Here is a 21,601-nt window from a genome sequence, read left to right as displayed (position 1 = left end):
AACGTATAGTGTCACAGGTAACGTATGATGTCACAGGTGAAGCAAAATTTTTGAACTTTTCTCGCGCAAGGCTTCACATCTCTTGAAGCGTGTAATACAGCAGATTAATGGATTTCTTGCGTGCGATGTAGGCACAAAAATTCACCACAGAGCAATGGAATTCACACGCCGATGGAATATATTGCCTCTTTCAGAGACATACCTAAATGAAGAGGCGTAAAAGATAATTAAAAAAAAACCCGTACAGGCCTATTGTCGTGAACTTTTCAGCTCGTGGAGCTCCAGAGTTTCCGTTGTGAAGTGCGGGAAAGCGTCAAACAGGAGAAACATTTCCGTTCGAAAATGTGTCATAACTGCACGGTAATGCGCTCATGAAATTTGACGGGCGGGTGTTACGTTGTCATTTTTCTGTGGCGGGAGAGGCAGTCACCTAATGACTATACACGCTCCGAACAGGTCTGGGTTTATCAGTAAACTTATCGCGGTATCCTTCTGTGGGGGAAAAAAAAAAGAGGGCAAAAGTTCAGAGGTGTAGAACAAAGGTAAGATATGGATGAAAAGGGTGCCGCAAGCGGTGTTTGTGGGTTAATGATAGCAACTGCACAAGATATGAGACAATAGCATTTGCAGATCAGTAAAGGGAATGTCTCACTTAGCGGCGATTGTTTGCGAATGTTTTTGAAACGTAGCGGATTTTAGGTTTCGTTAGGGTTCGTAAACGGTCGCAATCAAGTTCGTAAACAGTTGCAATCAATTTCGCTAAAAGTTTTCACTGTGGCATTTTTTTTTATATATATATATATCTATGTTCCAAAGTTTGAATTTTTGGAACATGTTCGTGACGAAACAAAGTTTATTATTCGCCGCTAAATGAGTACACTGTACCTTCTTGGTTAGGTAACCTCTATGAAGAGATGGCATAGTTTTGGTCGGGATGGGTATTCAGATTTTAACTTTTTGAGAAATAATTAGAAACAATTTAACTTACATGAAATATCAAAGAACATGTAGTCATAAGAGGAATTCAGTTTATTTGATGAAAATCGGGTTTGAAATGTTGATTTGCCAAAAAAAAAAAGTTAAAAAAGCGGTACTAATAAAAGATGGGACCCACCTTTTATGAGGACCACTTTGTTTCCAGAATATTTCAGCCACTTCAAAACTGATTTTTATCAAATAAACTTTGAATTCCTCTTAGAATTGTATGCTCTTTAATATTTCACGTAGGTGATTTCCACTTATCTCGCAAAAAGTTAAAATCTAAATCCCGACATTAACCAAAACTACACCATCCCTTTAAGTGCAGAGGGTCTGTCATCATTATCATTATATTGACGCTACGCAAACATTGTCTTTATCTATTCTTACTCCCCCCCCCCCCCCAGACTGAAGGTCCCATTTTGCAGCGATGATGGTGTCCAAGAACCAATGGCGGTGGGTCGTACTGTTCGCTACTGCCGTCGGAACGATGATCGCCGATGGATTTTTTGTGACTTCTGGAATCTACCTCGTCGCCTGGAAAGACTTCTTCAAGTGTACGGCGGCGGAAGTCAGTATCATCGCTAGCATGCAGATTATGATATACCATATCGGTAAGCGTACTGTGAAACAAATTCGTGCTCGAGTGTAGCAACAATAACATTGATATTGTGTTAATCCAATGCGTATCATAAAATCTTTTTATCTACTTACATGTATTTAAAGATAATGTATAGAGTATAGAGTTGGCCATCCATCGATTATTTTTATTTTGATCATAACGAATTCTGAACCGACGGAAAATGCTTTGAAATCAGTGTATTTTACTTTCATTTTAAAGCGATCTGAAATTCACTCGGTTTTTCTCTTCACGTACTCACACTGCTGTCATTGTCTAGCAATTCCAGTTGTTCGTAGAATGTGTCATTGTTGTCATGGGCTAAATAGGCAGTGACCTTACGACACATACTCAAGTTGTCTTAAATGCATGCAAGCTTATCTAAAAGGCAAATAAGATAAATTAGATCTTTATATGGTTTCAAAGTTCACACGTTTTACTAGACAACAGCAATGGTTGCAACTTCGCGTACAAGCCACGTCGACCGCATTACCTTACCTGCCGTAACTACTGGCTTGTATATACACTGTTGTGCACAATCTAAAATCATTATTTTTGAAGTTTGGGTAAAACTTGTGAATGGGAAATCATGTGATTTTTGGTGTCAAAACAATTGACTGAAAAAGTACCTCATAACTGTATCTGAGTGACTAAATGCCCCCATTTAGACCAGTTGTTACCGTGCATCACAAAACCAACAAAAAGTCACAAACACTTATTTTGTGTAAGGACTCAAAATAGGTGAGATGGGTCAACTTAGTCAATCTTGAGGGCTATTTTTTTTTCCATATTTTCTGGAAGAGCAAAACTGCATCTACGACATGGTAAAGTTTGGGATCATAAAACGAATTAAAAATTGTGTTTTACCAGGTTTTCTACAAACTTTTTTTTTTTTTTTTTTAGAATAGTGCGATTAGGTGTGTCTTATAGAGTCCCATTTTTAAAGATTTATTGTTAAGTTAGGTTCCAGATTTTGCTCAATTTTCAACACTCTGTATAAAAATTTAATTTTGCACAGGGGTCAGTTGGTGTGTATGAGTGTGTTTTTAACACCCAGACATGTTATTGTCCTGAACAATGACCAGGGTTTGAATGTTCTATGACGTATTCATGAGAAATTCCACTATCCCAGCTAGTCTTTATGTTTATTCGTCCTGAAAATGTAGCGTATGCAGGCATATGAAAACATGTGCTTATTTTCTTTTTTTATGTGCATGCATTTTACCCTTTATAAATTCAGACTAGCAGCGACCAGGACAATCCATCATGAATTATTAATAAAGCAGTCATGTGCTTTGGAGCAACCAATGTCCATAAGCCCATGCAGTCAGCAGAGATCTGAAAAGGTGGTTTTTCGTGGTATTCATGTCTATTGTTCAGGGTCATTCTGAAGACACACTCACATACACATAATTGGTTCTTTTGTAAAGTTCCATTTTGTTCAGAGGGTTCAAATTTGACCAAAATCTGGAACTTAGCTTTAAAATTAATCATGGATTCAACGAAACTGATTCATGCTCTCATATTCAAATTACCTCCAACGAAATTGTACACTATTCAGCTATTACTCATATCAATGACAGTGTTATCAGATGCATAGTTTTTGATCTATTAAGGATCAAAAGTGGGAAATGTTTTTTGGTAACACCTATAGTCATATCTATATAGCGTAATCAATTTCAGCTTAAAGGGGATGGCTAGTAACTGATCAGTGGGAATCAGTGGGAATGCTGGGGGATGATTGTTCCAATTCTTGTGGGATTCATTTAAGTGTACATTATGTATCTATTTTGTGTGAAAATTACTTGCTTCAGAACGGTGTCATATTCAAGTAATGTGCAGTTTGATGCCCCGTCACAGTACAGGCATGCTAACCTGGAAACATTAAACTGCACATTACTTGAATATGACGCCAAATACTATAATGTGTTGCCCGAGGGGCAAAAACAAATTGCGTGTGTGTATTAAAGGGATGGTACAGTATTGGTGGAGATGAGAATTGGGCTTTTAACTTTTTGCGAGATACCAAGAAAACGCTTATGAAATAGTACAGAGCATACCATATTTAGAGGAATTCAAAGTTTATTTGATGAAAATCTGGTTTGGAATGACTGAAACATCAAAAAACAGAATAAAACAAAGCGATCGTAATAAAGATTTTAATGTGGGTCCCACACTTTATTGGAATCGCTCTGTTGGATATCTCAGCCATTTCAATACCAATTTTCATCAAATGAACGTTGAATTCCTCATGGAATTATATGCTCTTTCATATTTCATGAGAGGTTATCTCACCAAAAAATGTTAGAAACCTGAAATTAGGTCTCAACCATAACTATAGCACGCAGTATGTGAACCGCATAGTCCCGCCTGGCTATTATGGGACGTAACGCTTACACGCTTGTTTACATGTATGGGACAGTGGTGTGGGACCCCCCCCCCCCCCATACGCAGTTTTTGCCCATCAGCACGGCTTGATGACGTCATTGGAACCTCGTCCTTACATTAACTTGTTGCATTGAGAGATGGCTGTCATTCTGCATGACCTGGAAATAAATTCGGTCTAACTAGAAAAATTTTGTCAAATTCGCAAAAGGTGCTTACCACAGTATGTTTTTCTACGGCAGCCATTTTGAATTTCATAATGGTGGCCTATCTAATGATCCACAATTATAAAACAGCTGTACTGTAACGTTGTGCACCTCAAGCATGTGTATTCTTTAAAATGTGATGCTTCTACAATAATTACAACCTGAGATACATGTATGGGTAAAAAAAAAAAACCTATGGCGGCCATTTTGAATTTCAAAATGGCAGCGTACATATCAAAACAATCCACAATATCAGGGGAAAAAAATGTATCAGAGTGCCTGACTTCACAATCATGCATTTCGCGCCAACTTTGAAGCTTTTACAATGCTCACTCATGAGATATGTGTCAAAATACAGTTTGCTGTGGCGGCCATTTTGAAATTCAAGATGGCAGCCTACAAATTATATATTAAAAAAATCCACAATATCAGAAAAAGATGTATTGGAGTGTCTGACATCACAACCATGCATCTTGCACCATGCTTGAATCTTCTACAATGCTCACTTTATGAGATATGGGTCAGCATATAGTTTGTTATGGCGGTCATTTTGGAATTCAAAATGGCGGCTGAAGACGTGGTTGGAAAAAGATGGAACCAAAGATTTTTGGATTCAGAACCCCAAAAGTGGCAAAGTTAGACAAAAAAATTGTTGTAATTATTGTAATGGTCCTGTTTCAATAAAGATGCGCACCTTCAGAATTCAATAACTTTCCAATATTGATATTGATTTTGATGAAACGTGTCCCATTCGATTCATCCTATTTTACTTTAGATGAAAAACGTATAGTGTGTAAGAAACAAAATTTTAGGGAATGAAAGGAGATCACCGAATCTTCGGCAAAAAGTTTGGGGAAAATTGGATCATTCGTCCAAAAGTAAAATATCTTTACAATTGTGGTTTACCCCATGTGTCACGTATGTGGCTCTTTTAGTAGATTGGGACTCTAAAATAAATCGTGATGTCACAGATACTGGGACGATCTATAGAAAATATGAAGGAATTGGATATTGAATGATTTTTCTGGTGCATCGAGAAAAGTGTTCCTTCTGGATCCTGAAAGGGCGTGATAAATGACATTTGCCTTTATTTTCAAACTTTTACATTTTAATAAACATAAATTGGTCTTACTGAGCACAGAGTTTCAGAATTTGATTATGGTAATTGGAATGAGGAATAAGAATCACAAATCACAATAAACAAGGATGATGACGTGGTAGCCTCACCATATAGGCATGCATGAGTGGGGGCTCAAGCAAGCAGAAAGAAGAAAGCAAGCACAATTTCTACACAGGTGAACTTGGCAAGCAAGCCATATTGTAATCATGGTAATAATTGAATTACTTTGCTACGTATTTTATCAGAAATATGTGAGCATCTTTGTCATCATTCTTGTTCAGTATAATTTGTTTTGGATTTGTTCAGAGCATTGGTTTCTTCGATCAAGGATCACAATAAATTCCACAAATCTTATACATGAAGCTGTCGATTTATGTACTATTATACATGGCGTGATATTACGCAAATCGTCTTGAATTCTCTTTTATCATAATCTGTCGGTAACAACAGATCAGGAGGATTCCTAGTGTTGAAATCAAGATAAAACAATATGCTCATTTGTTTTGGTAGCCCGCATGCACGTTTCCTTTTGATATCTGCCGCTGATAGAGCAGCTTCTGTTTTGCGTGAAGTGCTTTGATAAGTCAAGGCTATAAGAGTTGTTTTTATTTGGTCAGAGGGTTGACCCTAATTTGGACTTTTGAGAGGGTCAGTCTTGTTAATGAGGTTGCCTCCAATGAGAAAATGAACCAAACGAATAGCAATGAATAAGGTCAGGTGGCCTGGCACAGGTGTGGTGTGACTGAAGTAGCGCCTACATATCTTTTGGCAACCAATTGATGTTACCCAATTTCGATTGTGGGAATTCCAGACCAGTGAAATATAATTCTGAATATGTACATGTGTATATATATATATATATATATATATATATATATATATATATATATATGGACAATCTGATCAGAATCAGATAAAAAGTAGTGAAGTTTTGAAAGCGTAAAGTTCTGTTATTTTTTAACAGTTATTGAATAATTGATATGAATGTGTGAGGGAGTTGATGATGTCATCCCCTCACAAGTTTCCACTGATAGTGTCATAATGGCGAAATTCAACTTTTTTTTCTGGTATAAAAGTGTAAAACATAATTCCTGGCGGAATAACTTCAGAATAATGTGAGTTGGATATGATAGCATTTGATAGGACATGAGTAAAAAAGAGAAAAAAGAGAGGATAGAGTAAGAATAAAGAATGAATAAAAAATATCAATCATATTTATCATGTCACAATTTTTCCCCCTCATTGTCTTCTTCATACATGCAGGTGGGTTGTCTTCCGGTGCAATAGTCAGTAAAGTAGGATGTCGGATAGTAGGAGTAGTAGGCGGTCTCATGACATCGCTAGGAATACTGCTGAGTGTGTTTGCGCCTTCTCGTTTGATGCTATGCCTGACGTATGGAGTCATATCAGGTGAATGTACTTTCATTTCCATTTCATAAGTATCTTATCAGTGTTTGTTCGTTTATCTGTTTTTTTGTAAGTTTGCTTGCCTTCTCGTTTAATACGAAGGGTGAGGGTGATTGGTCGATTAATTGCTGCCGTCAATTCGCCGTCCTTGCATGGTTTTCTTGCGAACTTTACATTGTGTAGTAGCTAAGTAACTTAATCTCGTAAATGCCCTAAATCAAAGTTGAATGTGTTTCAATGGAAACGTATTATGTAACACGTTGTATTAATGAACGCCCAGAATCTTATTTTTTTCCCCAGGATATTTAAAGAAAGAAATGATATGTTGCTTCTTGTCAAGTGTAAAAAAAGAGAGAAACAAAAGGCTGAGGTCAACATTTTGCTCTGAAGGTCATATACTTGTCTGTCGGCGTATCCGGGCAATTACTCCCAGAGGGCAATGGTTACAGTTCGTTATTCAGAAGGTTCGTTATTCCGAAGGTTCTTTAGTCCGAAGATTCGTTATTCCGAAGGTTCGTTATTCCGAAGGTTCGTTAATCCGAAAATGTGATAAGGTTTGTTATTCCGAAGGTTCGTTAATCCGAAAATGAAACACAGCTCGTTATTCCGAAGGTCAGTACGTTACGGACCCTATTTCATTGTCCGATCAACGAACCTTCGGAATAACGAACCCTATTTCATTTTCGGATTAACGAACCTTCGGAATAACGAGCCCTATTTCATTTTCGGATAAACGAACCTTCGGAATAGCGAACCCTATTTCATTTTCGGATAAACGAACCTTCGGAATAACAAACCTTCGGAATAACGCCACAAATGTTCGGATTAACGAACCCTTTTCCATTTTCGGATTAACGAACCTCTAGGTATAAGGAATTTGTGTGTTTCGGATTAACGAACCTTCGGAATAACGAACCTTCGGAATAACGAACAGTACCCTTCCTGATAACCTATTCTCAAAGATCAGTCCAGTTTCTGTGTTGGGTTTTTTTTCGTTGGTTTTTTGTTTTTCGTTCTTTCTACCAAAAGTTTTCAGCACTATAGCGCTATCGATGAGCAGAGCCAAAACTCTTTCTAGAGACCCGAGTTTCACATCGTTTGGTGAGATATCAAATATGAAAAAAAAGCAAAAAAAAAAACAAACAAACAAACACCAAACTAGTTTGCGTCTATTCTTCGTCAAGTACACTTAAACTCTATATGCATCCGGAGGTCTCACCTCCCTGATGCATCCTACCATGCCCACTGCTACGATAATCATCCCACGCTATATAGCGACACTGACCTCCCGCTGATTATTAAAAGAGGGTCGGGACATACGGTTCGAATTCCCTTGATTGCAATCGTGGTCGATCTTCCTTTTTTAAGAACCCCAAGGTTATGTAGACACATCCAGTATAAAGACCTGACCTTGATTTTGTGTACCTTTATAGGACGTAGTGAAAAAAAAAAATCATTATGAGAGCAATTGTTTTCTTGGTCGAGGCGAACAGACATCAGGATGTAATCAGTTGTAATATCCCTTTCAAATATGCATGTACTTATCTCGACCAGGGGTCAACGAGTGGTTATTAGGGGAGTACAATAGTCCAAACTGCTTCATTAATTTTAAAGGTAGCTGTCATTTTCTTACTGTTCTCTCTCTCTCTCTCTCTCTCTCTGTGTGTGTGTGTGTGTGTGTGTGTGTGTGTGTGTGTGTGTGTTTCATTTTTCCAAACGACGTGAACAATGGATGTATGCTTTGGTGTATATGATTTGAAAGGAGGATAGAAAGGTTTAAAACAAGAACCCAACAGAAATACACAGTACATCATGAAACAATACGTCGCTTGGATAATATCTAACCACGCCAATATCTCAAATAAGCACTGGGGATGTTGCAGGTTGAAAATGCATTTACGAATTGAAATGCTCTGAAGGTCCACATGTAAGTGCGAAATGAGAACATAGTCGCTATAGCGATTGTAATTTATGTACGGAACTCAGTTTGAAATTATTCATTAAAAAAAAAAAAATCCTTTTGGCAATCTGTCATTCGAATACATGGAATAATTACAGTCCAACTCACTAATCAAATGTCATAATAAACAACCCTTATTACCTACACTATCATTCACGTTCACAGGCTCAAAGAAATAGAACTTCCGAGGTGACGACACTTTTTGTTCATGATTGAAATAGAGCAGCAAATGCTGGAACACTGTTGATACCCCTTTCTCTCTTTTCTCTATTTTAGGTGTCGCATTTCTGTCCCGCGTATATTTCTTTCGTCTCTGTATTATAGTTGATGCTAAAGTTGATGGCTAAATTTGTGGTACATGCACAATGCATGTACTTGACACTCTCGGGCATTTTTTTTTTCTGTTGTTGTTTCTTTAGTTCAAATGTGTTTGTTTTTTCATAGCTACTATGTTATAGCGAGCCGTCTTCCCACTCAAGCACACTGCTTTATTGATGATAATCTCCTCCCTCTGTACCTCAAAATGTGTTTTTTTTTTCATGTACCCATATATTTATTCATGTTAGAATGACTTTCCACATAGTTATAACAGATTTGTCACATTACAGTTAGAATACAGTTGTTGATTTGTCACATTTTTTTTTTGTATTTGCACAAATTAATGAATAAAACAGATTAACATTGAAACTGAGAGGAAACACAGTCAATCTCGTGTATTGGACTAGCCAGCCAAGGGAGAGGAAAAAAGAGGGTTGCTATGGGCAGGTGACCGCTAGAGACAGGGCTTTCAAGTGGTTTTTCTCTCGTGAGTGGGCCTACACGGCAGTTGATTGGCCGCTATCGAGAGGTGATATCACCATCTGGAAGCATTGTCAGAAACTTTATGAGATTTACTAATCTTCATCATTTTGTATTCCTCTCTCTAATGCTAGGGCTGTTCTGCGGTGCACTGTTCCCGGCCCACGCCGTGGCGATAGCTAACTACTTCGACAAGAACTTCAGCACGATTCGCGGTATCTCGTCGGCCGGGTCGGGCCTCGGGTTAACTCTCTTCCCGCCCTTGGTCCAGCTCCTCACCGACATGTACGGCTGGCAGGGCAGCCTGCTGATCGTCAGCGCCATCGTGGGGAATCTCATTGTTACGAGCCTTCTCCTTCGGCCGGATGACTCGTGGGAGACACAACCAGTCGTGAACGGCCAGGGGAACACTGTACTCAATCGCGGCGCGCTGGAAATCAGCGGTCAGAGTGGCTCTCTATACCAGCCGATGCCAGGGTCTGACGACCTAGCCAACGACACAAGTCGCAAGTTCAATCAGTACCGACCCGTAAGCACTGAGGAAAACTCTGACCCTAATATCAATTCCAACACCTCCAGCAAAACGCATAGCACAAACTGTGAAAAGACGAATGATAAGAGCGGTGCAGACTGTTGTAGTCCCTCAACGGCGCCAGAGGTAAACTTAGTTTGTGATTATGACGTAACAAGTCCGTTACAAAATAACGAATCCTTAACCAAAGTGGATAAGAACAAAAGCGTATGCTGTAAAGTAGATACAAATGACAAAGGCTCAACTACCAAAGTCAAGACTGCTTCATCCGTTGCAGCAAATTGTGATATTGCTGAAGTCATAAACTTGGATGCTAGTGTCAAACTATATAACCCGTTGCACGCGGCCTTCCGTTCAGTGGGAATGTCCATGCTGGCCCACAGCTTTCGCCTATCAATCTTACTATTTTCACAATTCATGGTTGGCTTTTGTTACAATACCGTCACCAACCACCTCGTCGCCATGGTGATTCTCCGGGGCATCGAACCGCAGGTGGCGTCCTTTTTGATCTCTTTCATCGGCATCGGCAGCACCATTGGCCGCTTCGCCAGCGGCTTCCTCGTCGACTTGGGTTGGCTGTCCCCCACGAATCTGTACATGATCTTCATGGTCACATGCGGACTGGCTGTCGTCGTGTGCATGGCGAGCTCGACGTACTGGCTGTACGCTTTAACTTGCATGGTGGCTGGGGCCTCCAGTGGCGCCACATTTAGCCTGGAGGTTGTACTTGCCATGCAGTACGTGGGAAAAGCTCACTTAGGCAAGGCAGTGGGACTCGTTTTATTATGTCACGGACTTGGTGGTATCGTGGGCCCTGTCCTTGGAGGTGAGTACCAGCTTTCGTTAATGGTAGGGAGGGGAGGGGGACAGGGGAAGGGACAGTGTACTGGTGTAGTCCAGATTCTACATCATTAGTATACAAAGAGTCCAATTAAGATACGTACGGAATGCAAAACCTCTTACCGTCTTTCATACGCTTAAAGTGAGTCAATTCATGATTCTTCTGCAGTTGGTTGCAAACATTGTTTGGGCCAAAGCCAAATATTTTACCTTTTTTTTTTCCTCCTGGAGTAGGAGTATCGTTATGATTATAAAACCATCTTATCAGCATCTTTCATGCGTTCAAAAACATTGAATCGCAAGTGGTTGCTGCAATTGCCAGGTGCAAGGCAAAGGTTACCAGGGGTGAACCATGTGAACAGTGACCCCAATTACCATGATTATACGTGTATAATGTTTGAGGACAGATTGGTATCTCCTCCAGTCAAATACAATCTAGGTCACCTGAGTCTACAGGTGTTTGTCGTTGCCGTTCTTCTTCTTCTTCTTCTTCTTCTTCTTCTTCTTCTTCTTCTTCTTCTTCTTCTTCTACTACTACTACTACTACTACTACTACTACTACTACTACTACTACCACTACTACTAGTACCAGTACTACTTTTGGCAGCCTCCAGCTTTTTCGTGTAACTTAGCCATCTGAAAGTTGATGATGATCGTCCCCTTTTAAACATACTCCCTAAAAAGAAGTTCAGTCGAACTCAACCCTATAGATTCTGCGCAATGTAAGCGGTTAATGCATGTATCTGTAGATCATGGAAGTGGCAGTATAGTGATTGGATAGGGCCCCAAAAAGGATTTTTTGTTCTTTTTTTTTCAGAGAGATTCAACATGTGCAAAAATTGATATTTCCATCCCATTTGAAAGAAATTTGATGCATGGCAACATTGTAATCAACGCTTGACAGGAATCATCCACATTAGTGAAGAGGATACAAAGTTATGATTATATTATATTATTCATATTCTAGACTGGAGGGGGCACAGGTGCTGGGCTCCAAAGTATATAGGTATGGTAGGTATCTAAAGACAAAATGATAATAATAATAATGATAATAATAATAATAATAATAATAGTGATAATAACATTCAAAACATCTCGCCACACTGAGAAAGCTGGAGCGCATCTTAGTTTTGTATTGTGTAGACTGCTGCATTCTTGAAAGACAAACGTTTTGTAAGAATTCTTCCGGCTGCCCCCTCAAGACCTCCAATGACATGATTCATTTGGTTAGGAGACAAGATACTGGACGTCTGATCTTGTTTTTTTCCCCCCTCTCTCTCTCTCTCAAAGTTCATGATTACATCTTAAACAAAATGATGTGGACATCAGGATTTCCCACGAATATGACGAACAGTTTGGTGGACTTTCACGGGGGCCTTTAGGCAGGGGTTCTCGGGGGAGGGGGGGGGGAGGAGGCTTAATAGGAGACAAGATACTGGACGTTCATGTTTCGACTAAGGAGCTTCATGTTTCGACCGTCGGTGACCGTCATCATTGTCCCCAGGCAATGGAACTGTGTAACTGGGGTATTAAGTCGTACTATTTGTAGAACCGTGACAGAAAAAAAAGTGTATTTATACTGGTCGTGAAACCCCTGAAGAGGAAGTTAAAAGAGACCCCACAGGGACGTTGCCTCGAAGTTCGAATTTGTCATGGAGCTAAGTTGAGCGGCAAGTGCCCCTTTTCCGTTCCCCCACCCCCCCCCCCCTCTTTCTTGACTTATCCTTCGACTTGCTTAGTGTATTGTTGTGTGTGCCTTTTGTTTTTACTTTTTAGTCTTATTTCAGTCCAAAAGAATAACGAATAATGCCCAATGCAAGCACCGCAATTGGATATTCAAAACATATGATGCATTTATAAAGAAATGAAATGTACATATCATGTCAAACCTGTCTAGAGCGGCCATCCATGGGAGACGAAAAAGTGGCCGTTGTAGACAGGTGGTCGCTATAGACAGGGTCGTTAGCATGGCTTTTCTCTTGGGGGGAATTGTGCGTAGTGGTCGCATGCAAATACGGCAGGTAGTTGCTATTAACGGTGGTCGCTATAGACAGGTTTGGCTGTATAAATATTATATTTTACGCACATTCGACGTGTATATTTCTTTTCACAACAGTGGCTTAAAACGGGTTGGAAAAAACAACCTGTAAATCCCGAACGTCTTCGGAATGCTGAGGAACAACCAGTTGACAACACATACAATTGGCTCTGAACTAACCTCACTGTCGCATTACATAATACAGTATACAATAATAGCATGGGTGAATATGCATGAGTATGTGCATCATTTCCATTCATAGGGTGGATAGCCCTTTCAGCTCAAGACTGATTTCCAAAGGGGTCCACATACATGTAAAAATACAACGTATACAAAACAATGAACAAATACAAACGTATGGTAACTCTATACATAACAGCAAACTGGGAAAAAACAAGATGTATAAGATTTTGTACAGTGGTCAAATGAAAACAAAGAAATTAACAAATAAATTAGACAAAATAAATGTAAAAATAAAGTCTGAAACATTAAATAAGGAAATGAATCATACAATAGTTTACCAATTGTTAATCAGATACGGTTATAACAATCTAACAGATTTAAGAAATACAAAAACGATAAATAAAACAATAACTGAAAAGAAATTTTATAATCTATACATGTACTGAATCATCTTATTGAATTAAATCATATTCATTAAGGGTAAAATCAATTCAAAATATATAATTAACAAATTAAATGAACAATGTGAAATATAAATAATATTCAAGACATATGAAATTAAATATAAAATGCTTTACAAATTAAAGATCAAATATGTCTACAAAATAAAACAGAAATGGTTTAAACAGTATAAAACAATGATAAATAAAAAGACTATATAGATCAATATCAAATCATGCAATTAAATTAAATAATACTTTCAGGTTAAAACCAACTTCGTTGTTAGGAATGATAAAAATAAGTTCTTAATTTGATGAGTATTCAAGTAAAAAACATGAGTCATAAATGACAAAAAAAAAAGACAAAATTTAGTTACATAGTGTATAAAAGAAGTATAAACAATATAAGGTCGGCATGGTAATACAAATGGTTGGTAAAATTCATTAAAGGCAAGAAAATACATAAAATAAACAATCAAGAGGATTTGCAAAAGCATTAATAGAATTAATACAATATAATTACAACTAGAACACAAGATAGATATATTTTTCAAACAAACAGACAATAACAAACAAACAAGCAAACAATTTGACTGAAACAAATGTGAAATTGTAAAGTACACAGAGGAAAAAAATCATAAGGAGTTAGTAATAGAACAACTTTGAGTTCAACAACTACAAAGTGAATGCTAGTGGGGTTTCCTTACCTTAACCTGAGAACAAGTAACAAATAACACAATTATCTGTTCAGCTTTCTGAATAAATTATCTAAAAAGTTAAACTTCTGAGAGAGCGAGTAAAGGAGTTGACATTCTTTATGCTCCGTATTTCTTGAGATAAAGAATTAAATAACTTAATGCTGCTGTAAAAAAAAAAAAAAACAAAAAAAAACAAAAAAAAACAAAAAAAAAAAAAAAACTTCGCTTTAAAAACTCTGTTTTAGGTTTAGGTAATTGTAATTTTAAAAAACTATTTCTTATATTATATGAATTACTTCGTAGTTTGATCCTCGATGACATATAAAAAGGGGCCATATTATGAAGTACTTTAAATAACATAGTCAAATTTCCTATCTTCCAGCGATTATCAATAGATAATATTTTGGTCTCATCATATAACTCATATGTTCGTTTGTAGGGACACGCTTTGTTTAAAATTCGTACTGCTCTATTTTGTAGGACTCAAAGTTTGTCTAGATTGCACTTGTTTGCATTGTTCCATACGATAGAGCAGTAATCGAAATGCGATTGGATTATAGAGAAACATAACATTTTTGCGACGTGATATTCTATATGCGGTATAGCTTTGCGGAAAAGGAATAGATTACGAATGATTTTGGTGTGAATATAATCTATATGCAGCTTCCAATTTAGACTTGGGTCTAGAATGACTCCTAGATATTTACAGCTGAAGACCTCTCTCACTGGTGTATTACCAATAAGTAGTTGAAAATTAGAGTTGTGAAATTGTTTGGTTTTTTTTTCTTGGAGCCCATAATCATATATTCTGTTTTATTTACATTCAACATAAGTTTATTTGCATCCAGCCAAAGCGCCACAGATTCAAGATCATCGTTTACCTTATCTGCTATTGTTTGAGGGTTATTGGAGGAAAAGTAAAGACGAGTATCGTCAGCATAGAGCGATACAGAACAATGCTTTAATGCGTTTGGCAAATCGTTTATAAAGAGCAAGAATAGGAGGGGTCCGATAATGGACCCTTGTGGGACTCCGCATTCAACTGTGTCGGGTGAGGAGATTGACCCGTTTACTCTCGTTACTTACGTTCTTTTACACAGATAATCATTAAACCAGTCTATACAAGTAGCATCAAACCCATACCAGCTTAGCTTTTTTAAAAGGAGGGAATGGTCCACTGTGTCAAAAGCTTTTTTCAGATCTAAAGCTACGAAAGCAGTGATCAGGCCATTGTCCATACTAGAAAAAAGATCGTCGGTTAGGTTAAGGAGGCCGGTGGCGGTTGAATGATTTTTACGAAATCCCGATTGACCTTTGAAAAACAAACAATACAGATTGAGATAGTTTACGACTTGGTCGTGTACAATTCGTTCAATCACTTTTGACAACACAGGGAGTATCGAAATGGGTCGATAATTAGAAGGTTCCATAGTGTCCCCACTCTTAAATACCGGTATAACTATTGCTGCCGTCCATTCCTGCGGAATAATACCACTTGAGAGAGACAAATTTATTACATGGGTTAGGGGAGAGACTATGAAAGGGGTTGCCATTTTGATGAGTTTGGCTGGTAATTCATCTAATCCTGTGGCCTTGTTACCGGGAATATTTTTCAAAACCTTGTTAACATCCTCTCCTGTAACTCTCCTAAATGAAAATTTTGTTTTTACTTTGTTCAGTAAAAATGATGAATAATTGCCGGTAAAATTACATTCTTTCTTTAATTTACCAGCTGCACTGACAAAATACTGATTGAATGTATTAGAAATTTCCTGCTTATCATGGATAACCCTGCCATTGTTTCTAACGCTATCAACATTAGTATTACTTTGTTTACTGGGGATGATACAACGTAAAGGCTTTCCACGTCCCTCTACTATTTCCAGCATTTTCTTGAATCTTGTTTTTAACATATGCTTTTTTTGCATCTCGTATTAATAATGTTACTTTATTTCTCAATTTCTGATATATCTTCCAATCTTCTTCATTTCCTGTCATTCTAGCTTTCTTTTTCTGCTTATCTCTTTGTCTCATCATATCTCTTATCTCTTTATCAATCCACTGAACATTCTTTTGCTTTACTCTTTTTGTTTTAAGGGGGCATGCTTATCAATTATGTTCTTAAGCGTTGAAACAAAGGAAGAGTATGATTTTTCAACACCATTTTCACGATAAACTTCGTTCCACGACTCATTGAACAAGTCTCTTTCAAAATGTTCTACAATGATCTTTTTAAGATCTCGTGAGGTGACATACTTATGTTCATAGACCTTTGACTGGTTACTTCCATAGGAAGCTACAATCATATAATGGTCGCTTAGACTTATTTGTACTACATCAGAATAAGTCACCTTTTCTTGATTTGAAGTTAAAATTAAATCAATTGTGCTTGACGAGGAGTTTGTTATTCTAGTTGGTTTTGATATAAGTTGTTTCATGTGGAAGCTTTCAGCCAGTGACAATAAGCGATTTGCATGATAACTCCGCATGGGTTTCATAATATCGCAGTTCAGATCTCCCAATAGCACTACCTCAAGGCCAGTTAATTCTATGCCCTGTAATACTCTTTGAGCCTTATCATAAACTTCTATTGGGGAATTGGGAGGTCTGTACCAGTTGCATAAAAAGAAAGGTTTTTGTTTATTGGGATTAACCTGCAGAACAATTAATTCTAAATCATTATCACTCAACTCATTTCTTACTTTATAATCAATACCATGTTTTACGTAAATTATAACCCCTCCCCCTTTTCTATTTCTGTCTTTTCGTATAATAGAGTAACCGTCAATATTCACACACTCATCTATGATAGATTCATCTAACATCGTTTCACTAAAGGTTGATATGTCAAAACTGCTACAAATAAACATACTTCTTAACTCGTCTATACATTTGTACAATGAAAAGACGTTTAGATGAACAAAGTGAATACCATTCTTACTTTTGATTAACTTGTGTGTCTCTTCAAAAGTTGAATATGAGTGATTTTCTCTATATATTACAGGATCTGGGGTTGCAAGTATGGCCTGATCTCTATCATTGTTTTCATTGGTAATAACACTAACATCAGCAGAATTATCTGCACTGGACGAAAACGGAAGTTCTGACAAGAGGCATCGTTCGCACATCTAATCACAATTCTGTTTATATGAATTTTCGCTTGTACAATTTTTGTGGTACCATTTTTTGCACGAAGAACAAAACAGAGAAACCTGATTTTTTCGCACAGGTCGTTGACACAATACACATGGAGAACGTATGGGCATTGTGATGAATAATCAATAGATAAGTATTCTGGGGTCAGTCAATGCACTTTACAGTCGTTCGATGTCACTTTCACGTCGTATGACCACCTTTTTCCGCTTTTCGTCAGGGCTGTGATCCTCCCATCCTGACTCCAGGTCCTGCTGACGTTGGAGTGTTTCTGCGTCTTGTACATGAGGTCCTGTCTGAAGCTTGTCAGCGACTCGTGGATGAAGAATGGCTTTCCTTTTAGCTTGACCTTGGCTTTGAAGATGGCCTGGCGTATATTGTACCTGGCAAACTTGACGATCACGCATCTTGGTTTCCGGTGGTCTTCAGTCGTCGAACTGCCATGGGTAGGGTTTCGACGAGCCAGTCGGTGACTGCGGTCGATGTCGTTGTGCGTCAGGTCAATACCCAATTCATTCTTTACGAAGCCGGTGATGACTTTGTCTGTATTTTCGCTCTGGTCCTCTGGCAGGCCGTAGAATTGCAAACAATTTCTTCTGCTATACTGTTCGTGTTCATCGAGCTCCTCGTTGACTTTTTCCAGTTGCTTCTGGAGACTTGTCACTTGTGCGGAAAGACTTTCGACTTGTCCAGTGGTTTTGTCTAAGTCCATGCGGATGGATTCGTAGACATGCTGTTTGATATCCTCAGTGATTGATCCTGTGATAGCTTCCACGAGGGCGGCCATGACAGTTTCGGAGAGTAATGCCTCCTTTATTTTCTCCACAAGAGCAAGGCTGAAGTCTTTGTCTTCACTGTCCGGCGGCCTATTGTGACTGGTCACAGGCGGCTGACCAGCTGACTTTCCATCAGCATCGGGATCTCGTTTCTGTTCCCGTGAGCTGCGGGTCCGCTTTGCCCATGTGTCGGCAGCTTGCATTCCGTCGAGTGTGTCTCGCAATAGATAGTTGTTTGGAGATCGTCCGGTCCGCTATTTCTTCTCGGTTATGGATATGGTATATTCAGTAGTAACACAATAATTTACTTTTTGAACAGTCCTTAAAATCGATGTTGATATACAGAAATGGTACTGATTCGCCAAATATACCTAACTATCATTCGCGTTCTATCTCACTCCAGGTTGGCTGTACGATGTAACTGGAACGTATCATCTAACGTTCTACGTATTTGGGGGCGTTCTCGCTCTGTCCGGTTTCGTTTTTCTCCTGGAGCCGAAGCTGCGGCAGCTCGAAGCCAAGAAGGCAAGGCGGATTCTGAAGGAACGTGCTGAAGCCAAAGAAGCTTTCCCGGATAGTTCAAATATGAAAATGATGGTATAAAGGAGATGTAAACATTTAGTTATAATAGGATTTTGATATAATAATTTGTATTAAATTGCTGATATAGTTATGCAATATTTCAAACTTTTAACTACCGTATGTGAAATATTTTATTCACTACTTAGCTATATTGAGCCATATATGGTTCGTTGCTACTCGATTTACATACATTTATAATCGTTGCTGGATTCGCCAGAATGGGATTAAAAAGAAAATACTGCGGATCACAGCTATCCACTTAAATTATCCAACTCCTCAGCCGGATGTGATATGAAAAAAAAAATAAATCAGATAAAACTATACACGAAAGATCCAGTGTCTTTCGTGTTTCATTAATGTAACCAAATCATTTCACGCTAGTCCTGAAATAGCACAAGATGGTTCATCTGCTTAAACTCCGCACAGAGCTTCTTGAAGAAAGACCAGACAATTTTGCCACTCAAAAATTTCCCGTGTTTTCTGAATCTACGCCGAAACAAATGTAATTCAATAGATATAGACGGAAATGAGTCCAGCCTTCAATATTAAGGAGTATTTTGAAGAGGAATTCACCCTCAGCAACCACACCTTAACAGCTTAACAGGCTTTTATGGCTTATTGTCGCATATTTTTCCCATGTTTGTTTTAGTGTCTTTAGTAAGAAAACTTGATGCCGCTCCGGCTGGGCCACTTTATTTATTTACAGGCGTGAGACCCTCATGATGTTCACCGTTAAACGAAGAGGTTAAATGCCAAACTAGATTAGACGGACGCCCTCACGTGGTTAACGTCAGACAACGACCCTCACTTTGGCGACCCACACTGCGGAAGTGCTCTGATCAACGTGGCAACGTAATCAAACTTATAGGGCTCACACCCGTAAATACAATGGACTGTCTCAGACCCCTTCACAAATTCGTACCAAAGATACCAAAATAAATGAAGAAAAAAATTAACTAAAAATCAATGATGTAGTTTGGCAAAAAGCTGAATAGCTGTAGATATTGAGTATGAATTCCTCTACAAATTGCATTTTGGTTGGAAGATGAAAGCTTTTTTGGTGGAATTTGAGGGGACTATATTTCATTGGGTACGTGTACGGAAAATGGGTGATTTTTTGAGTGACAAGAACTCGTAGTCTGGCTTTGCGGACCCCTGGACAGAGTTTGAACTGAAGAATCCACCCTGAAAATTTGATGGATGAGAGGATATATCTCACTTATCCAGGTTAGTGAAGCTGAAACACCTCATTTCTCCCAGCTATTTTACAGAATTTTTTGACATTTGATTTTTAACACACATCCCTATGGGGAAATATTTATGGGTGTGAGCCCTATAGGGCTCACACCTGTAAATAAAATGGAATGTCCCAGACCCCTTCACAAACTCGTACCAAAGATACCAAAATAAATGAAGAAAAAAAAATAAAATCAGTGATGCAGTTTGGCAAAAAACTCAATAGCTGCAGATATTGAGCATGAATTCCTCTACAAACTGCATTTTGGTTGGAAGATGAAAGCTTTTCTCGTGGGATTTGAAGGGACTATGTTTCACTGGGTGCATGTACGGAAAATAGGTGATACTTTGAGTGAAAAGAACTCGTAGTCTGGCTTTACGGACCCCTGGACAGAGTTTGAGCCGAAGAACCTGTCTTGGGAATTTGATGGATGAAATGATATATCTCACTTGTCCAGGTTACTGAAGATGAAACACTTCATTTCTCCCAGCTATTTTAGAGAATTTTTTGAATTTTGAATTTTAACACATGTCTCTATGGGGAATTATTTACCCGTGTGATCCCTATAAGACACGTGAAAGTCAACAAAAAAGTCCACGAGTTCCGTCTATGCTAAAAGTTGGCTTCGCTGTTATGTGATCATTTTGATTTAAGTTGACAGCAATTATAAAGAAAATGTGTTGACTAATCTTTATTTTCAAATACAGTGTGTTAGCACTACAATGCATTATCATTTTTTTTTTTTTTTTTTGGGGGGGGGGGGGGAGGGGGTATATCATGAATGGCTTGTCTATAATTATGAAATTTATTGCACCCGCTGCCGGCTTCACATGAGTTCCATGACTGGTAACTGCTTTGGTAGTTGGTAGTTGATAGGGTTTACGTAAATTCATGTCCCACGGAATTCTAGGAGGGGAAAAAAAGGTTCATTTATTGCTAATAACGTTTCTTGTAAACATGTTATTTGGTTTTATACAACTTATTCCGCTGTTTTTGTTTCACTATAACTTTGAGCCCTTTTCGTTGTAGAAAATGGTAGCTCTTTCTTATTTTTCATTTCAAGCCCTGAAGAAACTCCGTAAAAAGGTCGAAAGCTTGGCAATTAAAGTCAGAAAGTGAACAACGTAGCAAAGTCCTGTTGACTCTTTGTTCTATGTGTTTATACATATGTTAATATCTAATTATGATTATATAAGCTATATATATGTATAGAAAAGATGACAAAGTAGGGCAGTAATGCCTTTCAGTCCAACAGTGCTATTTATTCAAACCAAATTTTCGACGCATACACACGTCTTCTTCAGGGTCGACATACACAATTATACTGGTACCAACACGCGGACTACAAAAATATCATTATATATATATATATATATATATATATATATATATATATATATATATATATATAATATATATATACGTATTATGTAAACCCTATGTTTATACATAATTATCATATACGTACACACACACACACACATGCACACACACACACTATTATGCATACGTTACACAGATCATCACGAGACGAACTGGATGAAAAAAAATAACAACATCAGGCAAAACACTGCTCGCTTCATCGTTTCATCACATTGAAATCAAGACATCAAAAGTTATGGAATTTATGATTGAAGGTCCTGTTTACC

The 21,601-nt window shown here is 38.1% G+C and overlaps 1 protein-coding gene across 1 annotated transcript; it reads left to right on the top strand.

The window, feature by feature from the left end:
• The first annotated feature begins 1,411 nt into the window (after window positions 1-1,411).
• LOC140244852 (monocarboxylate transporter 9-like) lies at window positions 1,412-18,736 on the top strand. Its single transcript, XM_072324461.1, has 4 exons — window positions 1,412-1,592; window positions 6,572-6,718; window positions 9,608-10,831; window positions 18,537-18,736. Exons 1-4 carry the CDS (start codon window positions 1,412-1,414, stop codon window positions 18,734-18,736), a joined length of 1,752 nt encoding a protein of 583 aa, XP_072180562.1.
• The last annotated feature ends 2,865 nt before the right edge of the window (window positions 18,737-21,601 follow it).

This window comes from Diadema setosum, chromosome 21, assembly GCF_964275005.1.
Source record: "Diadema setosum chromosome 21, eeDiaSeto1, whole genome shotgun sequence".
Classification (NCBI taxonomy): Eukaryota; Metazoa; Echinodermata; class Echinoidea; order Diadematoida; family Diadematidae; genus Diadema; species Diadema setosum.
Note: the sequence above shows the minus strand (reverse complement) of the source record. Positions and strands in the feature narration are given on the sequence as shown.

Coding starts and splice junctions, on each gene's coding strand:
- LOC140244852 (XM_072324461.1), top strand. CDS start 1,412: ATGGTGTCCAAGAACCAATGGCGGTGGGTCGTACTGTTCGCTACTGCC. Junction 6,719..9,607: donor GACGTATGGAGTCATATCAG/GTGAATGTACTT, acceptor CTCTAATGCTAG/GGCTGTTCTGCGGTGCACTG. Junction 10,832..18,536: donor CGTGGGCCCTGTCCTTGGAG/GTGAGTACCAGC, acceptor ATCTCACTCCAG/GTTGGCTGTACGATGTAACT.